The 22,049-nt window shown below is 44.6% G+C and overlaps 1 protein-coding gene across 1 annotated transcript in view; it reads left to right on the top strand.

Moving 5' to 3' along the window:
- UBAC2 (UBA domain containing 2) overlaps positions 1 to 16,806 on the top strand; it is a 164,229-nt gene extending 147,423 nt beyond the window's left edge. Inside the window, exons 8-9 of the mRNA XM_081130832.1 lie at positions 1,404 to 1,526; positions 15,548 to 16,806. Of these exons, the coding sequence (XP_080986958.1) occupies positions 1,404 to 1,526; positions 15,548 to 15,655 (231 nt within the window). The 3' untranslated portion in view covers positions 15,656 to 16,806. The remainder of the gene's footprint in view (positions 1 to 1,403; positions 1,527 to 15,547) is intronic.
- Positions 16,807 to 22,049: the final 5,243 nt, after the last annotated feature.

Genomic DNA, 22,049 nt, shown 5'->3' with positions numbered 1-22,049 from the left:
CTTTCCTCATGGGTTTTGGATTCTGAGTCTTTCCTCACTGGAGTTTATCTGTTAATCACATGTAATCCCAGAGTAAGAGAATGTCTCTCCACAGTAATTTTATATTTGCTTCTGGTCGGCTTTTTACTTATATCCATCTTCGTCCCAGAACCAATTTTTATGGGTTCTTAGAGCACATGTGTAGTATAACTTGAACCCCAAATTTCTCAAGCCTCAGGCAGGCCATGATTCCTACTCTCTCCCTAAGGAGGATCAGCCTTTTCGTTTGTTTTTTCTCATCTTCTCTTTCACTGAGGGTGGTGCCATTTGAGGGTCGTGCCTATAAGTAGATAGTGAGCTCAGAGTCACTAACTCTTCAGACCCAAATAGGTGGTACAACCCAGAAGGTTCTGTTGTAAGCAGGATGTGCTCACTCTTTCACCCCTGTCCTTGGTAACTTGCTTGCCTCCTGTTGCAGTTTTCCAGAGCTTGTTTCTGGCACCCTCAGGCCTCCATTTCTTCATTTTATGTTCAGCTATACATATGAAATACTTATTTCACCTAGCCTTGTTAGGCATTTATAGTAGGAAAAATTTCAGGTTGTCTTAGTCTGTAATTTTTCCTAAATCTAGAACTAGATATTTAAATCGATAAATTAAAATATTGGCATTTAGCTTAAAATATGGATTTTTAAAAAGCATCATGTAGTGCATATTTTTCTTCACACAGTGGTTTTCTTTTCATTGATAGCAAGAAGTGACATTGCCATCTATCTTAACTTATCCATAGAGGCACTCAGAAGGACAGCTCTGATCCTTACTTCTGAACCTCTTATCCGCATGTGTAAGGGTTACCTTCACATTCTCTAGCCTGTCCTTCCACCTAGGTTTTATCTCCACCTGAGGTCTCCCTCCATTGAGCATGCTCAGAATGCACTTAAATAAAAGGAAAAGGAGCTGAAAGAGAAATAGAGGGAAGAGGAGCATTTTCAAGATCTGCTGAAGGAAGTCCCAGGTTTCTGGTTGCCTGCAGTGAATATACCTTCTTTTCTGTCACACCTGGAAAGTCCCTGAAGTCCTCGGAGTCAGCAGACGTGGGACAGCAGATGGGACAGAGTCAGAAGGGACACAGTGGGGCTGAAGTTAGGAACTTCTCTGCCTTTCAGAGACAGATTGCACAAATAACTTTGGCAGGACTCATTACCTTCTTTTCTCTCTGTGTCCCCACTGCATTCTACCAATTTTATCCTATTGATTGAAGGGTGGTGCAATACTTTCGGGTTTGGATTGCTTGCATACAGCAGATCAGTATGACTTTATTTCTCGGTCTATAGATGTGACAGCATTGCAAGAGAAAGCTCTGCCAAGCATTATGACAATTTTGCTCCTTCTGTGTCTGATCATTGTATATTGGTCTGTTTTTAGGGAGGGATGATCAACTGGAATCGTCTTTTCCCTCCGTTACGCCAGCGACAAAATATAAACTATCAGGATGGTCGGCGATCTGAACAACAAGCATCCCCTCCTCTAGAGGTTTCTGAGGAACAGGTAATCAGTAACACCTGGTACTTATCCCAAACTAATGCTTCAAACTTCAGGCAGTTTTGGTGAACAAAACTCGGAAGAAACTGAGCATCTAAATACAGAGATTTTTGATAGCCGTAAACTGCCACCTGTAGCAATGATAGACACTTTGGGCCTTTATTGGCTATTGTGGGTCTTATGAGTTTGAGGAAGACATGATTTAAAAACAAGTACATTATAGTCATTTATTTTAAAATCTATAATGCTTCATATATACAAGAAACTATTGTATTGGTTCCCTACAAGGGAAAGGAGAGAAGAAGGCGATGGATGGGGAGGGAGTGGTGCTTTTCTGAGAATCCCTTTTGTATGGTTTTGATTTTAGAAATCGTTAATATTTTACATATTCAAAATGCAAGTTGATAGGGACAACAGTAAAACTAAAAAGAAACAAATGAATCCACTGTATTTTGAATAATGTAATCACAGGGGAGGGAGGGAAAATTAATTTCAGTAACTTTTGAATGTAATATGTCCTCTATCTAAAACAAAAAAAACTACAAAGAAATCTTAAATTCTTCATAGATTTATTTTTCATAGTGGCATATGTACAGCAATTCTGAAATTATGTTGTAAGTGTTGTGGATTTGAGCAAATGAGGAAGTAAGTTGATCTTACTGTTGAAGAAGAAAAATAAACAACAGAGCAGGGGAAGACAACAAAACCCTGTGGGCTGGATTGGAATTAGAGATATCAGCATATGTACATGTATCTTAGCGCTGTCAGCTAAAGGAATCAGAAGCAGTGGCATCCCAGGAGCATTGAGCACACTCAGTGCCCAGATCTGGTTTCTAAATCCTTCTGCCCACAAATGGCACCCAGCCTTATTAGAGAAATTGTGGGTCCAGGCCCAGAGTAAGGAAGGTGCAAGATGACCTAGACCACCTTACGCTTAGAACTAAGGAAGTGCTCCATAACTGAGGGCCATGCCACAACAATACTGGAGCCAGCCTAAGGGGGTCCCACTGGTCAAACCTGAGACATCAGGTTTGAGCATCACAATAGATAAGGATAGCACTATAATATAATCCATTCTCAGGTGGGGCAGGGGGGTCCATGAGTTCATACTGATATTAATAGATAAATATTTATATAAATACATACATCTGCAAGGGTTAGGAAAATGCTTTTCCTTTCAGTAGAATGTAAAGTAATAAATATAGAAAGAATAATGCTATTGGAAAATCACAGTTTTGTAACTATCAGAATTAAAGTCTATTCAAGGAATAATCATCAATGTAAGAACAGGCTACTTATATAATCTCAAATCTCTCCCCACAAGTTACTTATTAATTACAAAAGAAAATAGTAACTATGCAGTGAAGAAATGGGACACCAGCTTAACTACCTTATCAGAATTAACATTACCAATAAGGGAACAAAGAGCATTTTGTGGGCATGCCCTGGAAAGGATACATCAGTCGTGTGTTGCAATAAAAAATTCGTAACTGTGTTCATAAAGGAAAAGCAATGTCCCAGTCTAAGAGACATTCCATAAATACCTGGCCTGTGTTCTTCAGCAATACCAATGCCACAAACTGTTACAGATTGAAGGAGACCAGAGAGGCATGCTAACTAAATGTCATACATGATCCTGAATGGATTTTGTGCTGGAAAATTAGGGGTTGGGGGTGGGAGATGAAAGGACACTCTAGAGTCAGCTGATGAAATTGGACTGTAGATTAGTTAACAGTTTTCTATTAATGTTAAATTTCTAGAATTTGGTATATATACTGGCTGTGGTTAGGAAAAAGAATATTCTTGTTCTTAGAAAATAAAATACACACTGAAGTACTAAGGGGTCAAGGGACATGATATGTGCAACTTAGTCTCAGATGGCTCAGGAAACACAAGTGTGACCATATGTGTAGAGACAGAGAGAAAATAACAGTGGCAAAATAACTTCCTAAGTCTGGATGAAGAGTAATTAGGTTTTCGGCCCTATTATTGAAAATTTTCTGTAAGTTTGAAATTATTTCAAATTAGAGGTTTGTTTTTTTTAATCTATAAAAATGTAAGTTTAGAGCATTACAATAAAAACACTTGTACATTTCCTTCCACATACAATGCTTTCTCTTTTAAAAAAAAAAAAAAATTAATGTTGACACTATCACAGATATCCCCCGTTCTCCCCCTCTTTGCCCATCTCCACCCACTCCCACCTCCCCCTCCCTTGGCTTTCACCACACTTATGTCTGTCCATGGGGTATGCATGTATGTTCTTTAGCTAATCTCTTCACCTTCTTTATCTTGTCACGCCCCACCCCCCTCTCCCCTCTCCCCTCTTCCCTCTTCCCTCTGGCACCCACCAGTCTCTTTCATGTATCCATGCTTCTGGTTCCATTTTGTTCATCAGTTTATTTTTTTATTAGATTCTACATATTAGTGAGATCATATGGTATTTGTCTTTCTCTGACTGGCTTATTTCACTTAGGATAATACTCTCCAGTTCCATCCATACTGTCACAAAGAGTAAGATCTCCTTCTTTTTTACAACCTTGTAGTATTCCATTGTGTAAACGTACCACAGTTTTTTCATCCACTCATCTACTGATGGGCACTTGGGCTGTTTCCAGATCTTGGCTATTATAAATAACACTGCTATGAACATAGGGTGCATATATTCTTCCTCATTGGTGTTTTGGGTTTCTTAAGATACATTCCCAGAAGTGGGATCACTGGGTCATAAGGCAGTTCCATTTTTAATTTTTTGAGGAAACTGCATACTGCTTTCCACAGTAGCTGCACCAGTCTATATTCCCACCAACAGTGCATGAGGATTTCCTTTTCTCCACACCCTCACCAGCACTTGCTGTTTATATGATGCTATCTTATGAAAACAAATCAAGGTCAGCATTTATCGCTGGCCACACCATCCATGTCATCACCTCCTCCATTCCTATCCCCAGAGTAAAATGCCATTCCGCCCCAAGTCTCTGTGGCAAAGCTGTGTCCTGACTTTTTCTGGAACTCAGGTGGGGCTCCTGGGCAGGGCTCTCACTGCTACTCTGGATTAGGCCACCACAAATGCTTCTGAAAGAAAACAATTGACTGCCTTATAAACCATTCCAGCCCCTCCCCCTTGCAGCTTCTCAGTTCCAGCTGATCATTTCGGCAACTCTTTGGGATTGAGAAGTGGATTAAGGAGCCATAGTTCATAGTTCTCTCCTACCTCCATTAGACAGTTTCTAGAAAAATTATATCCACCCAATAAGAAAATAAAGCCCAATAACTCAGCATTTGTAAGATATTTATGGTGACAGATTAAAAAGTAGGCTAATGTCCTCAAATTCAAGTAAAAAGAAGTGGAGTTCTAGTCTATTACTGTTTACTTCATAGAACCTCAAGTTCCATTCTTCGCAAGGCAGCCGTTAACGATATGAGGTATTTAAAGGTGAAACAGTTCTTAATTTTGTCACTTTGTAAAAAAAAGTGTCAAAAAGTGATAACAGGAGACTGTGTGGAACTGAAGTCTTTAAGGTTCTTTAATGAATCATTTTCCTTGATCCCTCCCAGAATGACAACAGCGAGGTTAACCTGTTGTCAGTATCAGTTTAAAACACCATTTGCTTCTTCCTAAGAAAAAATGTAACTACATGAAAGGTTGTTTTTAGCATATGCTTCCTTATTCATTGACTTTCTAAATCTTGTTTTTTGTGTTTCTTGACTATCCTGAAATGGCCATTATAGACCGTCATTGCTGAAGACACAGTCCTCCCAGGCATTTATTCTGTAGACTCTTGGTAGTTCTTGTAACAGGTGCCAGAGAGACTGTAAAAGATAAAAGATGTTGGTTTTGCCCTTAAGACATTTATAATCAACATTTAGAAATGTATAGTTAATGTAATCTCAGTTAGTTTGTTGAGGCTAGACTTTATCTAAAATAATATTTGTTGGTAACATTAAGATAGCTTGAATTAACAAAACATACTTATGCTTAATTTTTCAATTAAATGTGCTATGTTTACTTTAATATCAGAGTCATGCAATTTTAATGCATTAAGAAATTTGGTAATTTTCTAAACCAAGAAAAATAGAAATGATTATTTGATATTTTTATGATGTAAATAAATACTTCAGGAATTTTAGTGAGATGTGTAAGATGGGAAAGGTAGTTCATCTGTTTTTCAAATGAAGACTATTCTAAGAAAGAATGTGCATCCCTTATTAAATCTAGTAATAGCCTAATATACAACCACAGAAATTTTTTGTCACTTTTTGTCCTTTTGCTATTGTTCAGTGTCTGGATTTTTAGTTCTTCTCAGTCCACTCCTACTATTTTTCAGTGAGCAGACCCCAGCCCCTTTGCCTGCTCGTCACCCCTTGCAGATGCTGTTCCACCCCCTTTTAAGAATATGCCAAATTCAGGTGCCACCCAATAAAGTCTTTTTAATAATCAAATGTCTACTATCTTAAAAGTATGTGTATGTGTGTATGTGTGTGTGTATACATACACACATATTTCCCCTTTCCTTTTTCTAATGAGAGATTTTTCTACTATACCCATATTCAAAATTAACAAATAATGAAATTTTGTCATACTGCCTTCACTTTTTTTTTTTTTTTAATCAAAGGAGAAAAAAACAGACCAAGTTGGTCTCTCTCAACTCCTGCCCAAGCTTTCTCCCCTGCCCAAGCTTAGAAGATGACCTTTCAGTTTATGCTTAATGGGACACCGAGGTAAAATCAGACAAGGAACTTAAGACTAAGCCAAAGCTGAGAACTTAACGAAAGGAAGATAAACATGTCCTGTTACAAAATGTGACTTTCTCTCTTCCATTCATGTCTGCCCTGCCTTTTAGTTAGCCCGCAGTACCTACTGTCTGCTCTTCAGTGGCCAGCCACTGGGCTAGGTTCCTGAAATACAGAGATAAGTAAGGCAAGTTTTCTGCCTTCAAGTGGTGCAGAGCCCAGTACACGGAGCCAGGCACAGAGACAACGCTGGTCAGCTACGTGGAGTGCTCAGTGCTATTGAAACTGAGAGGGGATGGCAGGTGCTGGGAGGGTTGGGGGCAGTGGCATTTGTAAAGATGTGGTTTGCTGACAGGTGCATCCAGTTTGGGGCAGCACAGGTGGTGAGGGTTAATGGAGAGTGACTAGGGGGACAGAGGCACCGCCTAGGGAAGGGGCAGGACAGGTGGTGTGTGGACTTCTGCTTTATATGCTAGGCAGGGTTTTAAGCAGAGAATTACGTCATCAAGTTTCCCTGGAGGGTGAACTAGCCGTGGAAGATGGGGCATAGTATAAGCATCACCATGTATGTAATTTCTTCCTCCCCTGCCCAGGAAACACCTTACAGTGTGGGCGCTTATGAAACTCTCACCCAGATGAGACTTGTTACCACCGAGTACGCTTATAATCCATGAGACCCATCATGCGGATCCCATTTGTGTCCTCTGAAATGTACATTGGCTTAAGTGAGAGAGAATGGCTTTAAAGCACATAAGACACTTTCGATCTTAGCTGATGAACAGCAAAATATATTTAGTGTGAATCTAAATCTCAATGAGGTCCTGTTCCCACTGTCTCCACAGAACCCACTAAACTCCAGAATACCTTGTACAAGCAGCCTCCTCGCTAATGCGTGTTTGTTTTGAGGTGTGCTTTATGCTCCTGCTCTGATACTTAAAACTGCAGTGAGTTGGGTATTGGTCTGGTGACTGGCAGATTGTGTGTTTTCCCTGATAAATGTGAGCTCCATGAGGGCTGACACCATTTCTTGTGTCCCACCCAGCACAGAGCCTGATGCATAGACGGTGCCCAGCAGCAGATAGAGCAGGGCTGAGCGTGAAGGTGTGGTCAGTGGACTTAAAAATGTGTTAGAGAAGGGTGCTGTGTCAGACCTCTCCATCCCTAATGCTAGTAGGCTGAAAGTGTTGTTTACTAAGAAAATACCAAAGTTTCAATGTCCTAGAATAGAACACTGGGTGGCAATCAAATAATTAACCAACTTTTGGGGTGCCTAACTCTGCTGGGCACTCTGACAGATATAAGCAAGGGCGCTCATCTAGCCTGCTGCAAGGGCCTTCTCAGTACCAAGCCCTGAGACAGGCAGGAGAGTGCAAAGATAAGGGGCCACAGCAGCCTGTAGCCGGGCAGGAACATAAAGCAGAAACAGTGGGCTCAGCTGACAGGTATGATCACAGGGGCTCAGCAGTTCTCAGGAGGAGTGGTCAGGTGATGGGGAAGAGCTGCACTGACCTGCAGAGATCTAACAGTGAGCTTGGGTCAGTGGTGTCGCAGGAGAGGAGGTGAGCCCTGATAGGTAACAATAATAGTTCATTGGAGGGGAGGGAAGGGCGAGCCACATCTCCCGTAGCTCCCCCTGGCACCGTGCGAAGGTGTCCCCGAGGAGGTGCCTGCCACAAATGGGCAACCCAGCATGGGGTTGGGTTGGGGCCACCTTCCAGGTGGGCTTCACTTTCTGCAAGAGTCAAAATTTGGGAAGTAAGAACCAAAGAAAACATTTGTTTTTCACTCCCTTAGCTAAAGGGAAGTTAAAAAAAACCACAGTCTTGTTTGAACAAAACAAGCAGAGGAGTATTTCACTGAGAGGAATTGCTGTGAATCTCACTGGAATGACTGTTTGGTTTCACTTGTCTCAAAGAGGAGTTGATTTGCAAATAGGATGTCAAAGTGGGAATCGTCTTGAGATGGTAAGAAATACATGTCCCAGTCACAGAGGATGTTCTTCTTTTAAAAAAAAAAAAAAAAAAAGGAAACAAAAACTAATACGGATTTATCTCCAGCTCTATAGGTTTCTTTTCTCATTGAGCGTGGTCTCTTTTCAAAAAGCGTATTATAGGAAGAATATATCCCACCTTGTTCTTTGGAACAGTGTCAGATGACAGTGACAGTGCTCTCCTACCGTGTGTGCCTACTTGTTCCAGTCCAGGTTCCCACGCCTTGGACTGGGGGCTATGGCACCGGGGCCTCAGGAACTGCTGGGGGTTCCTCAGTGAGAGCAGCTGATAGAGTCAAGGTCACTAGGAGGGAGCGTTCACTGATGTGTTTCCATCCCAGTGATAAGGCTAAGCTGGAATCAATCTCAGTACCAGCCTCTCCTTACTACCTCTTCAGTCTAATTAGCTCTGATCCTTGCCTCCAAGAAGTCAAGTTTTCAGTGAGAGAAACAGGCATTGGAGATGTTACTCGGGGAAATAAGTTGATGTGGAAGACAGGAAAAGCATTAACACTCTTTTTGGCTATTAACCCAACTATACCTGGTTTCTAAAAGCAGTTAGAGAACAGGGTCATTTAGGTTTTTAGACTAGAAACCAAGATGAACTCTATTCTGCTGTTTTGTGGTGAGAATGTTTAGAGAGAAACTTTCTGTGAGGCACAAGCAAAAGAGGAAGATGCTTGCTGTGCTCTGAAAGAGAAGGAATGTGGACAGACATGCTTTTTAGAAAATTCCTGTGGGGCATTTTTAAGGTTTTCCAAACAGACTTGTTCTGTGCTGGTCTCATCTCAGCGATAATTGTCAGGAAACTTTGAAAAAATAAAAGCTTATTACTTCCAAGACCCAGAAATTACACAGCACACCTTGGGCCACCCAACCAGGTCCACAGTAGAGAGCAAGAGGCCTCTGGAGAGGCGGGGGGGGGGGGGGGGGGGGGTTTGAAGGAAAGAAGGGCTCTCATGGGCCCTGGGGTTCTGTTTTTATTGTAGTCAAGGGTGGGGGCCTAGGGCTTTACAGGCTCACTCTTTATTGGTGAATTTAAGACATAAGAGTGGGAATTTAAATAGTGTGGGAGAGAAAAAACAAGTGGCCCAAATGGTCAATAATTGAAATCAACCAAGATCTCTGAAACAAAGGAGCTTCGTTGGGGGCAGGCAGCCTGGCTCTTTATCTAGTCATGTGGCCGGCAGTGCAGTTATTCCAGATAGCCATCAATGAAGTAGATGCCTAGGCACACAAAGCATAAGTCAGGCACTTGCATTACAAAAAAAAGAAAACCAGCTTCCAGGGCTTATGTACAAGACTTCTGCAAACCCCACCAGTCAGTGCGGATGGAGATGTGCGTTCGCCTTGCTCTTGACTTGCTTAAATCAGAAAGTGTCCCTATCTTCCCGTCTTCTCCAGAACTCTAAGTGTTTTACTAGCTTTCTCATTTTTCCCCAAGACATTTATTGGTCATCTTCCCCCAACAACTGTCAGTTCCTTAAAGAACGTACATCACTAAACATACACTCCTTCTCTGACCGATGGCCAAGCACCTTCTCTGTGCCACTCTGTTGGGTGGGAAACCAGGCAAGTGTGGTACCAGCCCTTACTGAGCTCACGCTCTGCCAGGGAAACAGCCTGAAAGTCACTAAACCCAACCAACTGCGGTTACTTAGCGCAAGTCTTAAAGCAGCAGAAATAGTCTGTAGATATTCTTTGAATTAATGACATTCCTATACTTTCACAGCTTTATTTAAACTCATCAGGATGTATTTTTATCTTCTGGTCAAATAATATCAAGAGATTTTACATTGAAACTTTCTCTTCCCTTGGATGTTAGATCTGATCAGGTAAGTAGCAGATGGTTCTCATTACAATAGCAGAACTAAGATGACAGGAAACAACCTGCAGAAAAAACAGATTAGGTTTTCACTGTGATTTAACATATTTAATAATATATATGCTTTGGGTGAGGAGGGAGGTAAACTGAATATCTACAAATACCATTATATGTATAATTATCAGAATTTAGTATTTCCTAGAATTTATACAGATATAAAATAAGTTGTTTCCAAGAGTCACTCAAATAATATGGGCTTTTTGTTAGAATGTTATGCTCACCTTTTAAAAAGGTTTTTCCCTTTCTGACTTTGTTCATTCTCATCACATTAGTTTTCTTAGGCCAATTCTTTTTTATGCTGTTTAAGCCCTAGAGATAGGTAGCAGAATTCACGTGCACTTGCTTTGAAGCGTGGCTGTATTTAGCCATGGTGGTTCGTGTACATGTGGGTGTACTTAGCTGTGGAGCCAACGCTTAAGTAGGTCCTTATCACTGAGGGAGCATGGGCCCAGAGGGGTGGCTTTTCTCCTCTGAGACTTCCTCCCAGCCATGACCGCTCTGAGAAAGAGCCCATGTTTGATCGTGTGTAAAAGACACATCAGTTCTTTGACCAACAAAGGATATAAAACTAGTGAAGTGGAAGTAGTTAAAGTGAATGCCGAAAACAAAACCCAAGGGCAGTTTTGTCACGCTGTCGGTTTTGTCAGTCTCTGAACTGAGAGGCCTGAGAGGTTCACAGGGAGAGCTCTTCACACACCCAGCCCAATCCCCGCCCAGTAGAATAATAATTATCAGAGAAGTAATGCTTACTGAGCACCTGCTACGTGCACTGTTCTAGGCCTTTCACGCATGTATCTCTTATCCTCAAAACTGTGAGAAATCTGAGAGCTGAGGCATTAGTCCCCTAGCTGGGGTCACACAGTGAATACAAGGCCACCTGGAGCCTGACTCAGAGCTTGGGCTCCCTCTGCCACTGACTGGGTCCCCACCTGCCAAAAGCGGTGGCTGGGATGATCCTGTCACACTTGGGTCAGCTCTAAACAGCTGCCAGTCTACCCTGTGTTTTTATGTTAAGGAACTGTAAACTTCTGGAATCTTGTCTATATTTTGCCTACCTGACCACAGGTCTGCATGGGCCTTGATGTTCTCTTTCTGCTGTGTGAGCACAGGAACTCGTGCTAAGCATTTCTCAGAGACAGTAACGAATTGCACAAGGATTGGGCAAGATGAGCCTCTCAGCATAGATAAACTTGAAGTCCGCAACAGTAATGTTAGTATCCACCCAAGAGAGCTGCAGGTGCCGTTCTGTGCTGCTGGGTTATGCCCCGGTCCTCGTCATCTGCTCTGTGAACCGTTGAACCACCCAAAGAAGGGCGGCAGCAGAATGCACGGCCCTGCAGGCTAGAGCAGTTAGAAAACACCCTCGGAATCGCTCTTTCGTTACTTCTCTTTTTCTGGCTAATTATTATCCCCATCCCCAAGCCCAAATGTGCAATTTCATTTTTCCGTGGATGTTTACAGCTTTGGATACTAGGAAAAACTTTCTTAGTGTAATTGTTCAGTGTTTGAAAAGAAAAACCATGTTAACACTATTTCTACTTCATAAGTTTCTTCATCTGGTCACAGGATCAGCAATAAAATTTTCTAACCACACTCTCTTCTCACGCCTAGAAAACTCAGAAGGCTCCGAAGCCAGCTTTGGTTAAAGGGTGTGAGTGCCAGCCTTCAGAGCAAGCAGCCCCCTCTGCAAGCTCCTAACAGCAAAGACTCTGAAAGTGTTTGAAAGACCTGTGAAGAGCCTGGCTCAGGTGTCCAAGCCAGCGATGTTGCACATGTGGTTGTTAGTGTGAGAGAAAGAATGAGCTTAGGAGAAGCCTCACAAGCAGAGAAAGTTATCTCCTCACACTGCCCATCACTCACCCGCCCTAGGACACACCTCACCAGCCCAGACCCGAGGGCCAGTACCGAAGTCCTGGGCCCGTGTGGCTGTGTGGTCAGCCCAGCAGCAGCAGCTTCTGGATTAGCTGCCAGTTTTAAATCATGATTTACCAAAAAAATAGATTTGTTCCTGCTAGCTAGGTGCAAAGAAACAGCCCATCCTTAGTACTAAAGGTGACAAAGCGGTGAGAATATAGAGTTTGCCACACTGTTCAAAGTCATTAAGAATAGCCAAGTCTTGCCTGGTGTGGTGTTTGTGGGCAACAGAGAGAGGGCGGGTGGAGCAGCCCACCTCCTCACAGGGCTTCGTTGACTCCACTAAAGATAGTCCTTAACCAAAGCAATTGGAATAAATATCATACAAGGTTATTACAATCCAGGAGTGGATATAACCTAGTAAGAGTGCCTAAATCAGTGAGGTGGTTTCTTCCCAGTGACATGCATTCAACACAATTCCTGATCAGGGTGGAGAAAGTGAGGTGGGTAATACTCCATCTGAAATGCCCCCAAGGAAAGGGAAAAGTGTGGGTTCTGAGAATTGAATGGCAAAATGATGTTTCATGTCTGGCAGAAGCCTAAAATAGATGATCAAACCGGGAACTTGTGAGCGTTAAGAGAGAGTGTTGTGGTCTGAAGGCACCAAACTGATCCTGTTGACACAGGATGTCACCAAGACATTTAACAATATCTACTCACCTTAAGAGAGATGTTGGTGACGTGCACAATGGATAGTAATATGAAGTGGGATCGGAACTGGTTGAAAATCTCCACCAAGATGTTGATTAGCCCCTCTGATGGAAAGGGGGTTCTCTAGTGAGTTCTGGGCTCTATCTTTGATCTTACCTGCTTGACATTTTCATCAACTATAACTTGAATGGCATTGTAGAGGTTTGTTCATCAAATTTGGGGATGATACAGCTTGAGGGGCCTGATTAAAATGGTAGGCACAGAATTTAAACTGAAAGTAGTTTGAGTTGGCTACTGAATGTTCAGTAACAGCGGTGTGTACAGTCCTAAACCTGGAAGATCAAGGATAAACTTATAGGGTAGGGTTTGAGAAGCCTGGCTTGAACATTTTATGTGAAAACACCTAAGGGTTTTTAGCAGGCCCCAACTTAACTGGCCACCACAATATGATGTAGCTACACACAAAGGGGCATGTGTACACACAAATACACATGTGTATGCACACTGCTGAAGCATTCCTCTACTGTAACAAGGTTGTGATCACAGGAAGACAGCAGTCAGCTGCCTTTTGCCAACGGTACTGTACTCAGTTTTGGGTACCGCATCCTGAGATGGCATAAATGGGCAAGTATTGAAGGGGAGGGCTGGGCTGGGAAGTGCTGGATGCTGAAACACAGGAAAGAACAGAAGCAGCCAGGGCTCTTCTAAGAAGGCTTATAAGTACAGTGGTAGGGAGAAGCAGCCAACCCTATAAATACGGGTAACAGTCACAGCCATAAGGAGGACAGGACAGCGGACAATGGGGCCATGAGACTTCTCCTCTGGGGTTCCTCCCAGTCTGGGAGACATGGATGAAGAGAAGTCAACAGGCCACAGGCACTGGGAAGACCCTCCAGTGAAGGTGGGAGACAGTGCTGCATGGCCCGGGGCAGACCAGGAGTGGGTGCTGGCCTAGGGAGGCGCAGGGGCTGAGGGGAGGGGGAGGGCAGCCTTCAGACACTCAAAGTGCTGCCCACAGAGAAGGAAATAGGGCTGCTTTCTGTTACTTCAAAGGGAAAATTTAGGATTTTTGCCATCCCACTGATGGCAACTAGTGAGCAGCAGATTCTGCTCTGTTTGGGGAGAAACTCCACATCCAGGCCAGTGAGTGAAAAATGTTCCTGATACTCTGGGGGAGGAGCTTCTTTCCTTGAGTGGGAAGTGAAATTAGGGGATCCCTGCCATTCTGTCCTGTCCACACTATTGGTGGACCTGGGGAGCTGAGCTGGACGTGGCCTGCAGACACCGGCCTTCAGAAAACAGCTGTGAAAGGCTCCTGAGCACGGCCCACAGTGGGAAATGCTGCATGCTGCTTACGTGTGTGTGGGGGGGGGGGGTGAAAAAGAGCCGAAATGAAACTTATGGAAGGAAGACCCTCACTGCATGCAACCTTTAACCAGTTTTACCCCGGTCTTCACGACTCACCAGTGAGGGGCCACAGTCTCATTTTAAAAAACACCAGCTAGAACTCCAGCTTCTGAGAGGCATCCCCTGTATGCCCTCCCAACTGGGTTGGCCTTTCCCTAAGGCTTCTTGAGGAATGTGGGTCCAGGGGCCTGGACCTGGGTGGCCCCCAAGAAGTTACACACACACACACACACACACGCACGCACGCACGCACGCACGCAGGCTCACATGCCCTCCCCTGCCAGCTGCCCACTGGGCTCTGCACCTTCCTCCTCTCCTCGCACCACTTAGGCCCCTCCCACGCCCTGCCCTCTCCTCCAGCCACCCCCCAACCCACCCCACACTCCCACACGCACCTTCACTCCCCCAAGAAGGGGAAGGAGAGGGAAGGGGGGCAGTATCAGGCATTCTCTTTCCACGGGGCAGCACCTAGCACATAGTTTTCTACAGGACAGATTACAAATGGTGACTAAATTCTCAGTCAGCCCATGGAAGCCTCTTTAACCAACACATTGGTGAAAATCTCAACTTTCATAAGAGTACCATTTTCCACCGTTACTGCAAATGTAGTATATTTTTACCATACATTTTTAAATGAGAAAATAGGTTACAAATAAGCTTTAGTATCTCAGCCACTTTTGACATTGGAGACTGCCTGTATATAAAAGCACAGGAAACCTCTATATTCACAGAGTCAGGATTTGTGGTCAAAAAAATGCAAGCCTCGTCCTCCCTACCCTTGTGGCTTTACCTCCTCTTGAGGCTCTGCCCCTGCATCGCCCCACTTCACACATGGCTGCTGCTGCCCTAGAGCCCAGCCGGGACTTAGCAGCCAGTGTGACTACCGTGAAACACTGAAGTAGTGTGGGCACCCATGGGCGTGCTCCGGCTGTGGCGCCGAGAACTGAAGGGCATTTTGTGGTCGGTGCCTGCCAGCATCAGGAATAAATCTTCAGTTAAACAGTTATCCAGATGCGTAAGGAAGTGCACCTGGATCAGTTCATCCTCAGGAATCGGATCAGGCACTGAAGGAGTGTGAGGCAGGTGAGCATGCGGCTGCTTCCTCAGACATGTTCTCCAGCCCCACGAGCCCGGCCACCCCCTGCTCACTCTTGCGAGTCACTTGACCTTGGGCAACCCATCCTTCATCTCTAAAAGGAAGACTGAATGAGATGGTGCCTATCTGTTGGCTCTATGTAGTAAGCACTTTAAAACGTTGTGCCTATTGTAATGTTTTGAACATCAGATTTCACACTGAAATGAAAATTAGTTGGTTTTTTCCGTTTGGTTTTGTTTTTTGCAGGGGGCGGCGGTCAGCCTGTCCTTCACATGGAGAATATTCAGGGGCTGGTGGATCAGTGGGAGTGCCGGCAGCCTCATCAGGTTTCTCGTTTTGTTTCTGTTCAGGTTGCCCGGCTCATGGAGATGGGATTTTCCAGAGGTGATGCTTTGGAAGCCCTGAGAGCTTCAAATAATGACCTTAATGTGGCTACCAACTTCCTGTTGCAGCACTGACGGTCCCGCAGACAACACTGGGACTGGCGAGCCACTGACCACAGTGGGCTCCGTCCTGCTACAGCATCAGCGCGAGGACCCTGCGCTCCGGCTGATGTTCTCCATGGCTCTTGGGCAAAGGGTGGATCCCACTGCTCCCTCCCTAATTCCAAGATCGTTACTGTTTAAGTATCGAAAATAAGTTTCGATACTCTAAAATAAGTTTGCCAGTCAATTAGCATGTATTTTCTATCTTTATTTTTTTATTGGGTGTTTTTCTTAGTTTGGAGATTCATCACTCATTCCTAATGTGTTTAAAATGCATTAAAATTGCAGCCATCTGCAAGCAGTTGAATAGCACTCCAGATGGGGGATTACTGCTATTGTGATATTATTATTTTTATTATAATGCATCATCCTACATTATATCTCGTCATAAATGCAGTAAAAGGAGGAGGGGAAATGCTATTCAGAAAGGACGTGTCAGGTTATCCCTTATGGCCTTTTTTCATCGCTATTTTTTTTCTCAAATTTGTTTTCAAACCCCAGTGGCTGTCCATTGGCCACACTTCCTAGGGGGTGAGCAGTACCTGTCTGCTGCCCACAGTACAGGCCAGGCCCAGGTGATGAGGGAGAAACAGAACTGATTCCTACACTGTTCCAGCCCATTCCTGTCCAGGGAATTTTTCCCAACTCCTCCCCACTTCCATTAAAAAGTAATGATAGTCAATTACCGATTCTAGGTTCTGGAATACTCCATGAAACTTATCTGGAGTTAACTTTGCTTAGAGTATCCATAATTATCCACCCAGGCTGGGGTGGAAATGGCATAAAGAGAAAACAAAGAGAAGAGGGGCAGGCTGGAGCAATATGGGCAGGTTCTCCTGGCCCAGGGGTTGACTGCGATCTGGGCACGAGGCAGAGTCGACTGCAGAGGATGCCGTCACGGAGACAGGTGGGGAAGGCCGAGGTGGGTGAGCCTAAAAAGATCTAAAGCAGGTGACTCAAGATTTAAGGAAATTGTACAGCAATTGTGTTGTGCAAAATAAGCAGAAATGTATCAAATTGATGTAAATTTGGACATGTATAATACTTACAATAAAGTTTTTAATGTGCATAATTTTTTGGTATTTTTTATTAGACTTAACTAAATAAAACTTTGTTCTAGGCTGTACTGTTTGTCACCTCACTCCCTTTAAAAAATTGCTTAACTGCTCATCTTTCTTCAGAAGAGTTGGGTGCTTTTTTTGAAGTGAGAGAAGCCCTTCTGTTCCTGCAAGTAGGACTGGCCCGTGAGGCCCCATTCTTAGGCTTGCCAGTGACATCGGCTACTCAGAATGGGGGTTGAGGTGACTTTCTGGGAGCCCGGTTGGTCCCAGGCACAGGCTGGGAAAATCAACAGAGAGTCCCAGGGTCCTCAACTGCATTCACTGACCAAGGGCAGGATCAAGACAGCCTGAGTGTGTGCTGACCGCGTGGTCATATGTGACCTCTGAGGCAACTGTAAGTCCCCCCTCTGCCCCGCCCATGCCAAGGCCTCAGGGAAGAACAACTAGACCCAAAATACGCCATCTCCTGGGCTCCTTCCCGCCTTCAAATAGCACCCAGCAAAGTGAAGCCAAACCAGTGGCAAAATCCTCACTAAGCCGAGGCTTCTCACTCCTGCTCCCCCAGAGGATGCGAAGCAGAGCCCCACTATAGGGGTCACAGCGTGAGGCCTGAATTAAAAAGTGTTGTTTTCTCATCAGGATTTCCTCCTAACATGATTCATTTCAGAGATCCTTGTCCTGCCAAAAAGAACCTTAGTGACCCTCCACTTTAGGCCTTTAATTTCGAGGGTAGAAATTGAGGTCAGCACAGGTAGTGTGACCATAGGACATAGCCTAACAGTAGCAGAGCTGGGAGGCACCATCAAGTTTTTCCTGATTTCTTTCAGCCTCTTTTTCAGTTCCCTACAGCTGCCAAGCTCTCCCTTCCCAGTGGTGAGCTCTTACTTTCTTCCTTCATGCAACCAGCAGGCCATTCTCCCCTTCATCAGTCACCACCCTCTAGGACAGCCCTACTGTCCCCCACATACACACACCTTCCCACGTGTCAGACGTCTCACTTCCGGGCACGTTTCTTTGCCTTCCTGGAGTTCCCAGCCCTGGCCCACTTTTGCTTCCTGCAGATTTTGACACAAACTGCAGCCACCCACTGCAGGAGTGTGAATGCCGGAGAACACCCACACTTCTTGTCGAGACAACAAGACTTTCGGGCTGATGGGACCCCTAAAAGAAAACGTTTTGTGTTCCTTGCACAGTGACACATGCCAGAGGGGGGCATCAGCGAGCCATTTCGTTTGGTTTCCTAAGGTCTAGAAAAGATCATTTAGACTTTTGATGTTATGCAAATGGTAACAGATTGAACCTAATTTTCAAGTGAGCAGATTCCAAATTGTGAAATACAAATCGGAAGAAGGAAAACATTGTCTATAGTGACACCCCCGTTTCCCCAAGTAAAGGAAAAACTGACTCTGAAGTCCTGATTCATAAACCTAGACTGAGTTTGGGTTAGAAAGGAAAATATTTTCGGGAAACGAGCACAAAATTGTGAACACATTCCAGTGTCACTTAAAATGTTTTCTGGGTCCCTGAGTTTATGTTCCTGCAACACTTGTTCTAAATGGAAATGAAAGTGTCTAAACCACAAACTTAAGAGTTTTATTTTGCCTGGCCGGGCGTGGCTCAGCGGTTGAGAGTCGACCTAGGATCCAGGTGGTCAGGGTTCGATTCCCGGTCAGGGCACATGCCCGGTTGTGGGCTCGATCAATGACTCTCTCATCATTGATGTTTCTCTCTCTCCCTCTCCTTTCCTCTCTCTGAAATCAATAAAGATATATTTTAAAAAAAAGAAAAAGTTTTAATCAGGCAGCTTAAGCGATATTTAATTTGTGAGAACCTAAAGGCTATTTTCTTCACAGCCCCCTAACCCATATGGTGTTTTATATAGGGATGGACCAAGAATGTCAAAACCTGCTTTCTGACTCAGCCTAAATTTTAGTTCTGAAACTGTAGTCTTATGTGTAAGAAAATGTGCCAGGATCATGTGAATTTACTAGCCTGCTGGGTAGAGTAGTATGTAAAGGAGAACCTGAAAAAGCTAAATGGTGGTGGTGCCTCTACTAGAGCTGGGATTTCAGGCTAAGAGATTTGGGGGTGGGGGATGATAGACATGGTTTGGACCTAAAGGGACTTGAGGGAAGCAGTCAATAGGTGCTGGAAATCAATCTGAAAAGAGGTAGGGGTTAGAGAACTAGATTGGATGACCTGCACTAATGACAACGTACCCTAGGTGACAGAATACGAAGAGGAGACGAGAGGGTGAATGATGTAGTCTTGAGGAATGCCTGCATTTCTGGTGGAGAGAGAGGAAGAGAAACAGGAGGGGAGTCAGGGGAGGGCAGCCCCATCAGAGGTGAGAATATCTAGAGGGGTGATCGGATGGCGGGTGCTGCAGGGCAAGGTGGTGTCAGCCTCTTGCTGGCAGGTTCCAGAGGACAAGAGCTGGACCGTGGGCACAGGTGAGATGGCAGAGGTGGTCTGCCTGCGCTTGTCCAGGAAATCTGGTGGGCAAGAAAGAAGACAGAGAGGCTGTTCCTAGGTCAGCTTGTAGGTCAAGGTAAAGGAGCCGGTGCGGAGAGACCCTGAGATCCAGGCCCCGGAGAGCAGGAACCGCAAAGAAGGGTCAACCTTAGAAACCAGGTCGGACACTTCAGCTCTCTGGAACTAGAGGAAGTAAATGATTAAGGAAACTACAGGTAAGTCGTAAACTAAATTGCAAAGCTGAAGAAGCTCAAGTGGTAATTTTAGCTTCTTGATAAAGGAAGTCAGGTTGTGGAACCATGGTGGGGCTGGGAGATTGAGGAAAGTGGATGCCATAGGGGGCAATTCAGGTAGATAAAACACAAAGGGTCTATATTGGCTAGAAAAAAGGACTTTGACCACTTTTGTTTATTGACTGAGTATTGTGGTCTGTTGGGAATTTCAGAGCCCTGTGAGATTCAGACAAAAATTCAGTGTCTCAGAAACTAGCCCCAGGGTGCAGGCCCCCGTAGTGTCCTCAGACCAGCCCTCAGCTGCCCAGGGGAGCGGATGGTTCTGTGACGTTTCTCTCTGTTCTGAGGCGCCCTGCGGGTTTGAGACTTGGAGTGGGAGGAAAGGGTGTGAACAGATCCTGAGGGAGAAGGAGGGCAGAGGGGTCTGATCCTGCACTTCTAGTTACCCCTGAGACATGCCCTGGTCTTCACCCAAATACAAAAGTGCCTTAGGGACTCTGGGGCTCCTCCAAGACCAGAATGGAGTCCAAGTGGCCATACCCAGATATCTCAGGGCCTTGGACTTCACCTCAGCCAAGTGAAAGAAATAGCAAAGAAATTGCAGTGTGACCCAGAACCCACAGTCACCAAAACTAGAGAAAATCTGCAGAATCCCCACCCTGGTTGCAACCCAGGCATGGTGAGAGCTCTCTTCAGTCTAACTTCTGCCACTTTTTGCCAGTTTGCCCAGACTTTTTCGTTCCCACAATGACTTCCACAAGCGAAATGGAAACCCTTTTCCCTGAGTATGGTATCATAAATTTAGACCATTCACAGTTTCATAGAAAGTTCACACTAGAAGAGAGCTTTCGTCTCATTTAAGCCCACGTTTTACAGACAAGGAGGCGGGTACATGGGCCACCCTGCTATCCACACAAAGAAGGGGTACCTCTGAGGGTGCTGCAGGGAAAGGCACTCATTGCAGGAGTCCAGGGTTCCTTCTGTGGGGTCAGAGTTTTCTTTTCAAACCAGTAAATGTGCCCAAAGCCATGTCTCCCCTTTCTCCCCAGTGCTGCTCCCAACCCCTGCCTGCCTCCTTCTGAGAAACCACAGGAGCTCTCCTAACACTGCAGAGACTCATGTGTAGGAGGGTGTCACTGTGACTTTCCAAGAGCTTTGGTGGAGACACATGTCTCTCCCTGAGATTACATGGGCATTAAGGACAAGTCCCCTTCTCCAAGGTGGCCAGGTGGAACCTAAAGCGCAGACTGGATTTGAGGTCTTTGGGATCTTTAAGCTGAGGCTGTGAGTTCCTGTGGTGCCAGCCCCTAGAGCCTTTGTCAATCCCTTGTTCTGAATTTAGCACTTCACTGAAACAAGAGAATAAATGTCTGATTATTCCACTTGTCTCTCACACCCAGACTGGGCCGTGAAGGGGCGGAGTTAGCAGAAAGCTACTGGGAATGCCAAGGGTGACAGTCTACATTGTGTGGAGAAAGGGGGGTCCCAACTCCTTGCTCCACCGGGTCAGGGGCATCACCTGGTCTCTTCTGCTCCTCCCCATCCCCTGCCCTTCAGAGATGCCCTGTGCCCCCAAGTAGGGTAAGCCCAGCCCAGGAGCCCAGGTGGCTGACTTTTCTGTTTTAAGATTTTCATTTCATTGAATGTATTGTAAATCATTTAAGATTTTTAAATGTCTAAAGCATTGGCAATGTACTTTGTAACTGTAAGTCATGAGGTATTGGAAATGAAGCGCAGTCGTGGTTTTTGCTGTCCTAAGCTCATCCTCTGTGGCCCAATGAGATAAAGATGTATAAGAAAAATTAAGTAAGAAAAAAATGTATAAGAAAATGAGAAAGCCTTCATCTAAATCGATTTTTTATGATGTTAATAAACTAGGTGCAGTTTAGTTCATCTAAAAAAAATAAAGATTTTCATTTCATTTCTTTTCAGGGGACCATGGTCAGTTTTGCCCTTCTGCTGTCTTGACAGCTGTGTGTGTGGATTTTTCAGTAAGATTATGTAATGATATACAACAGACGTATTGTATCTGAAAATTGTTCAGCCTAATGTATCTATGCAAATTTTGCAAAACCCTTATTTCTGTAACCTATGACCAACCCCAGTCTCTCATGTAAACCAGGCGGAGTTTGCACCTTGGAGGGAGCAGATGCCGGGTGTTGCCTCCTCAGCTGGTAGGCCCATGTGAATTTAAATCTGCACAAAGATGAATGTGAACAGCTGCTGATGCCCGAGGGGCCTGCTTAGATGGGGGGATGTGCGCTTATTTCGTGTTAGTGAAAACATCAAGCAAATCTTTGGGAGAGCCCGTCTCCTCAGCAGGGTGACACCCTTTGCCCCAGATGTGAACGGAATGACAGGTAAAGCGACACACCCACTCCCGCCAGCCTGTTTTATTGCTGATTGTCTGGATAAGGGCCCATTTCAAAATGTTTATGAAATTTCTAAAGTCAGAGCTCAGACCTGCTCCAAAGTTATAAACAAACTTGAGGGTAAGATTGCTTTGGGGCAGAAGGAGGAAGGGAGTGGGATTGGGAGCGGGCAGGGGGTATACAGGGTGTCTGGTTTTTGTTTTATATCTTACATAGATGCCGTATG

Source organism: Miniopterus schreibersii (genome assembly GCF_964146895.1).
Source record: "Miniopterus schreibersii genome assembly, chromosome: 2".
Taxonomy (NCBI): domain Eukaryota; kingdom Metazoa; phylum Chordata; class Mammalia; order Chiroptera; family Miniopteridae; genus Miniopterus; species Miniopterus schreibersii.
Note: the sequence above shows the minus strand (reverse complement) of the source record. Positions and strands in the feature narration are given on the sequence as shown.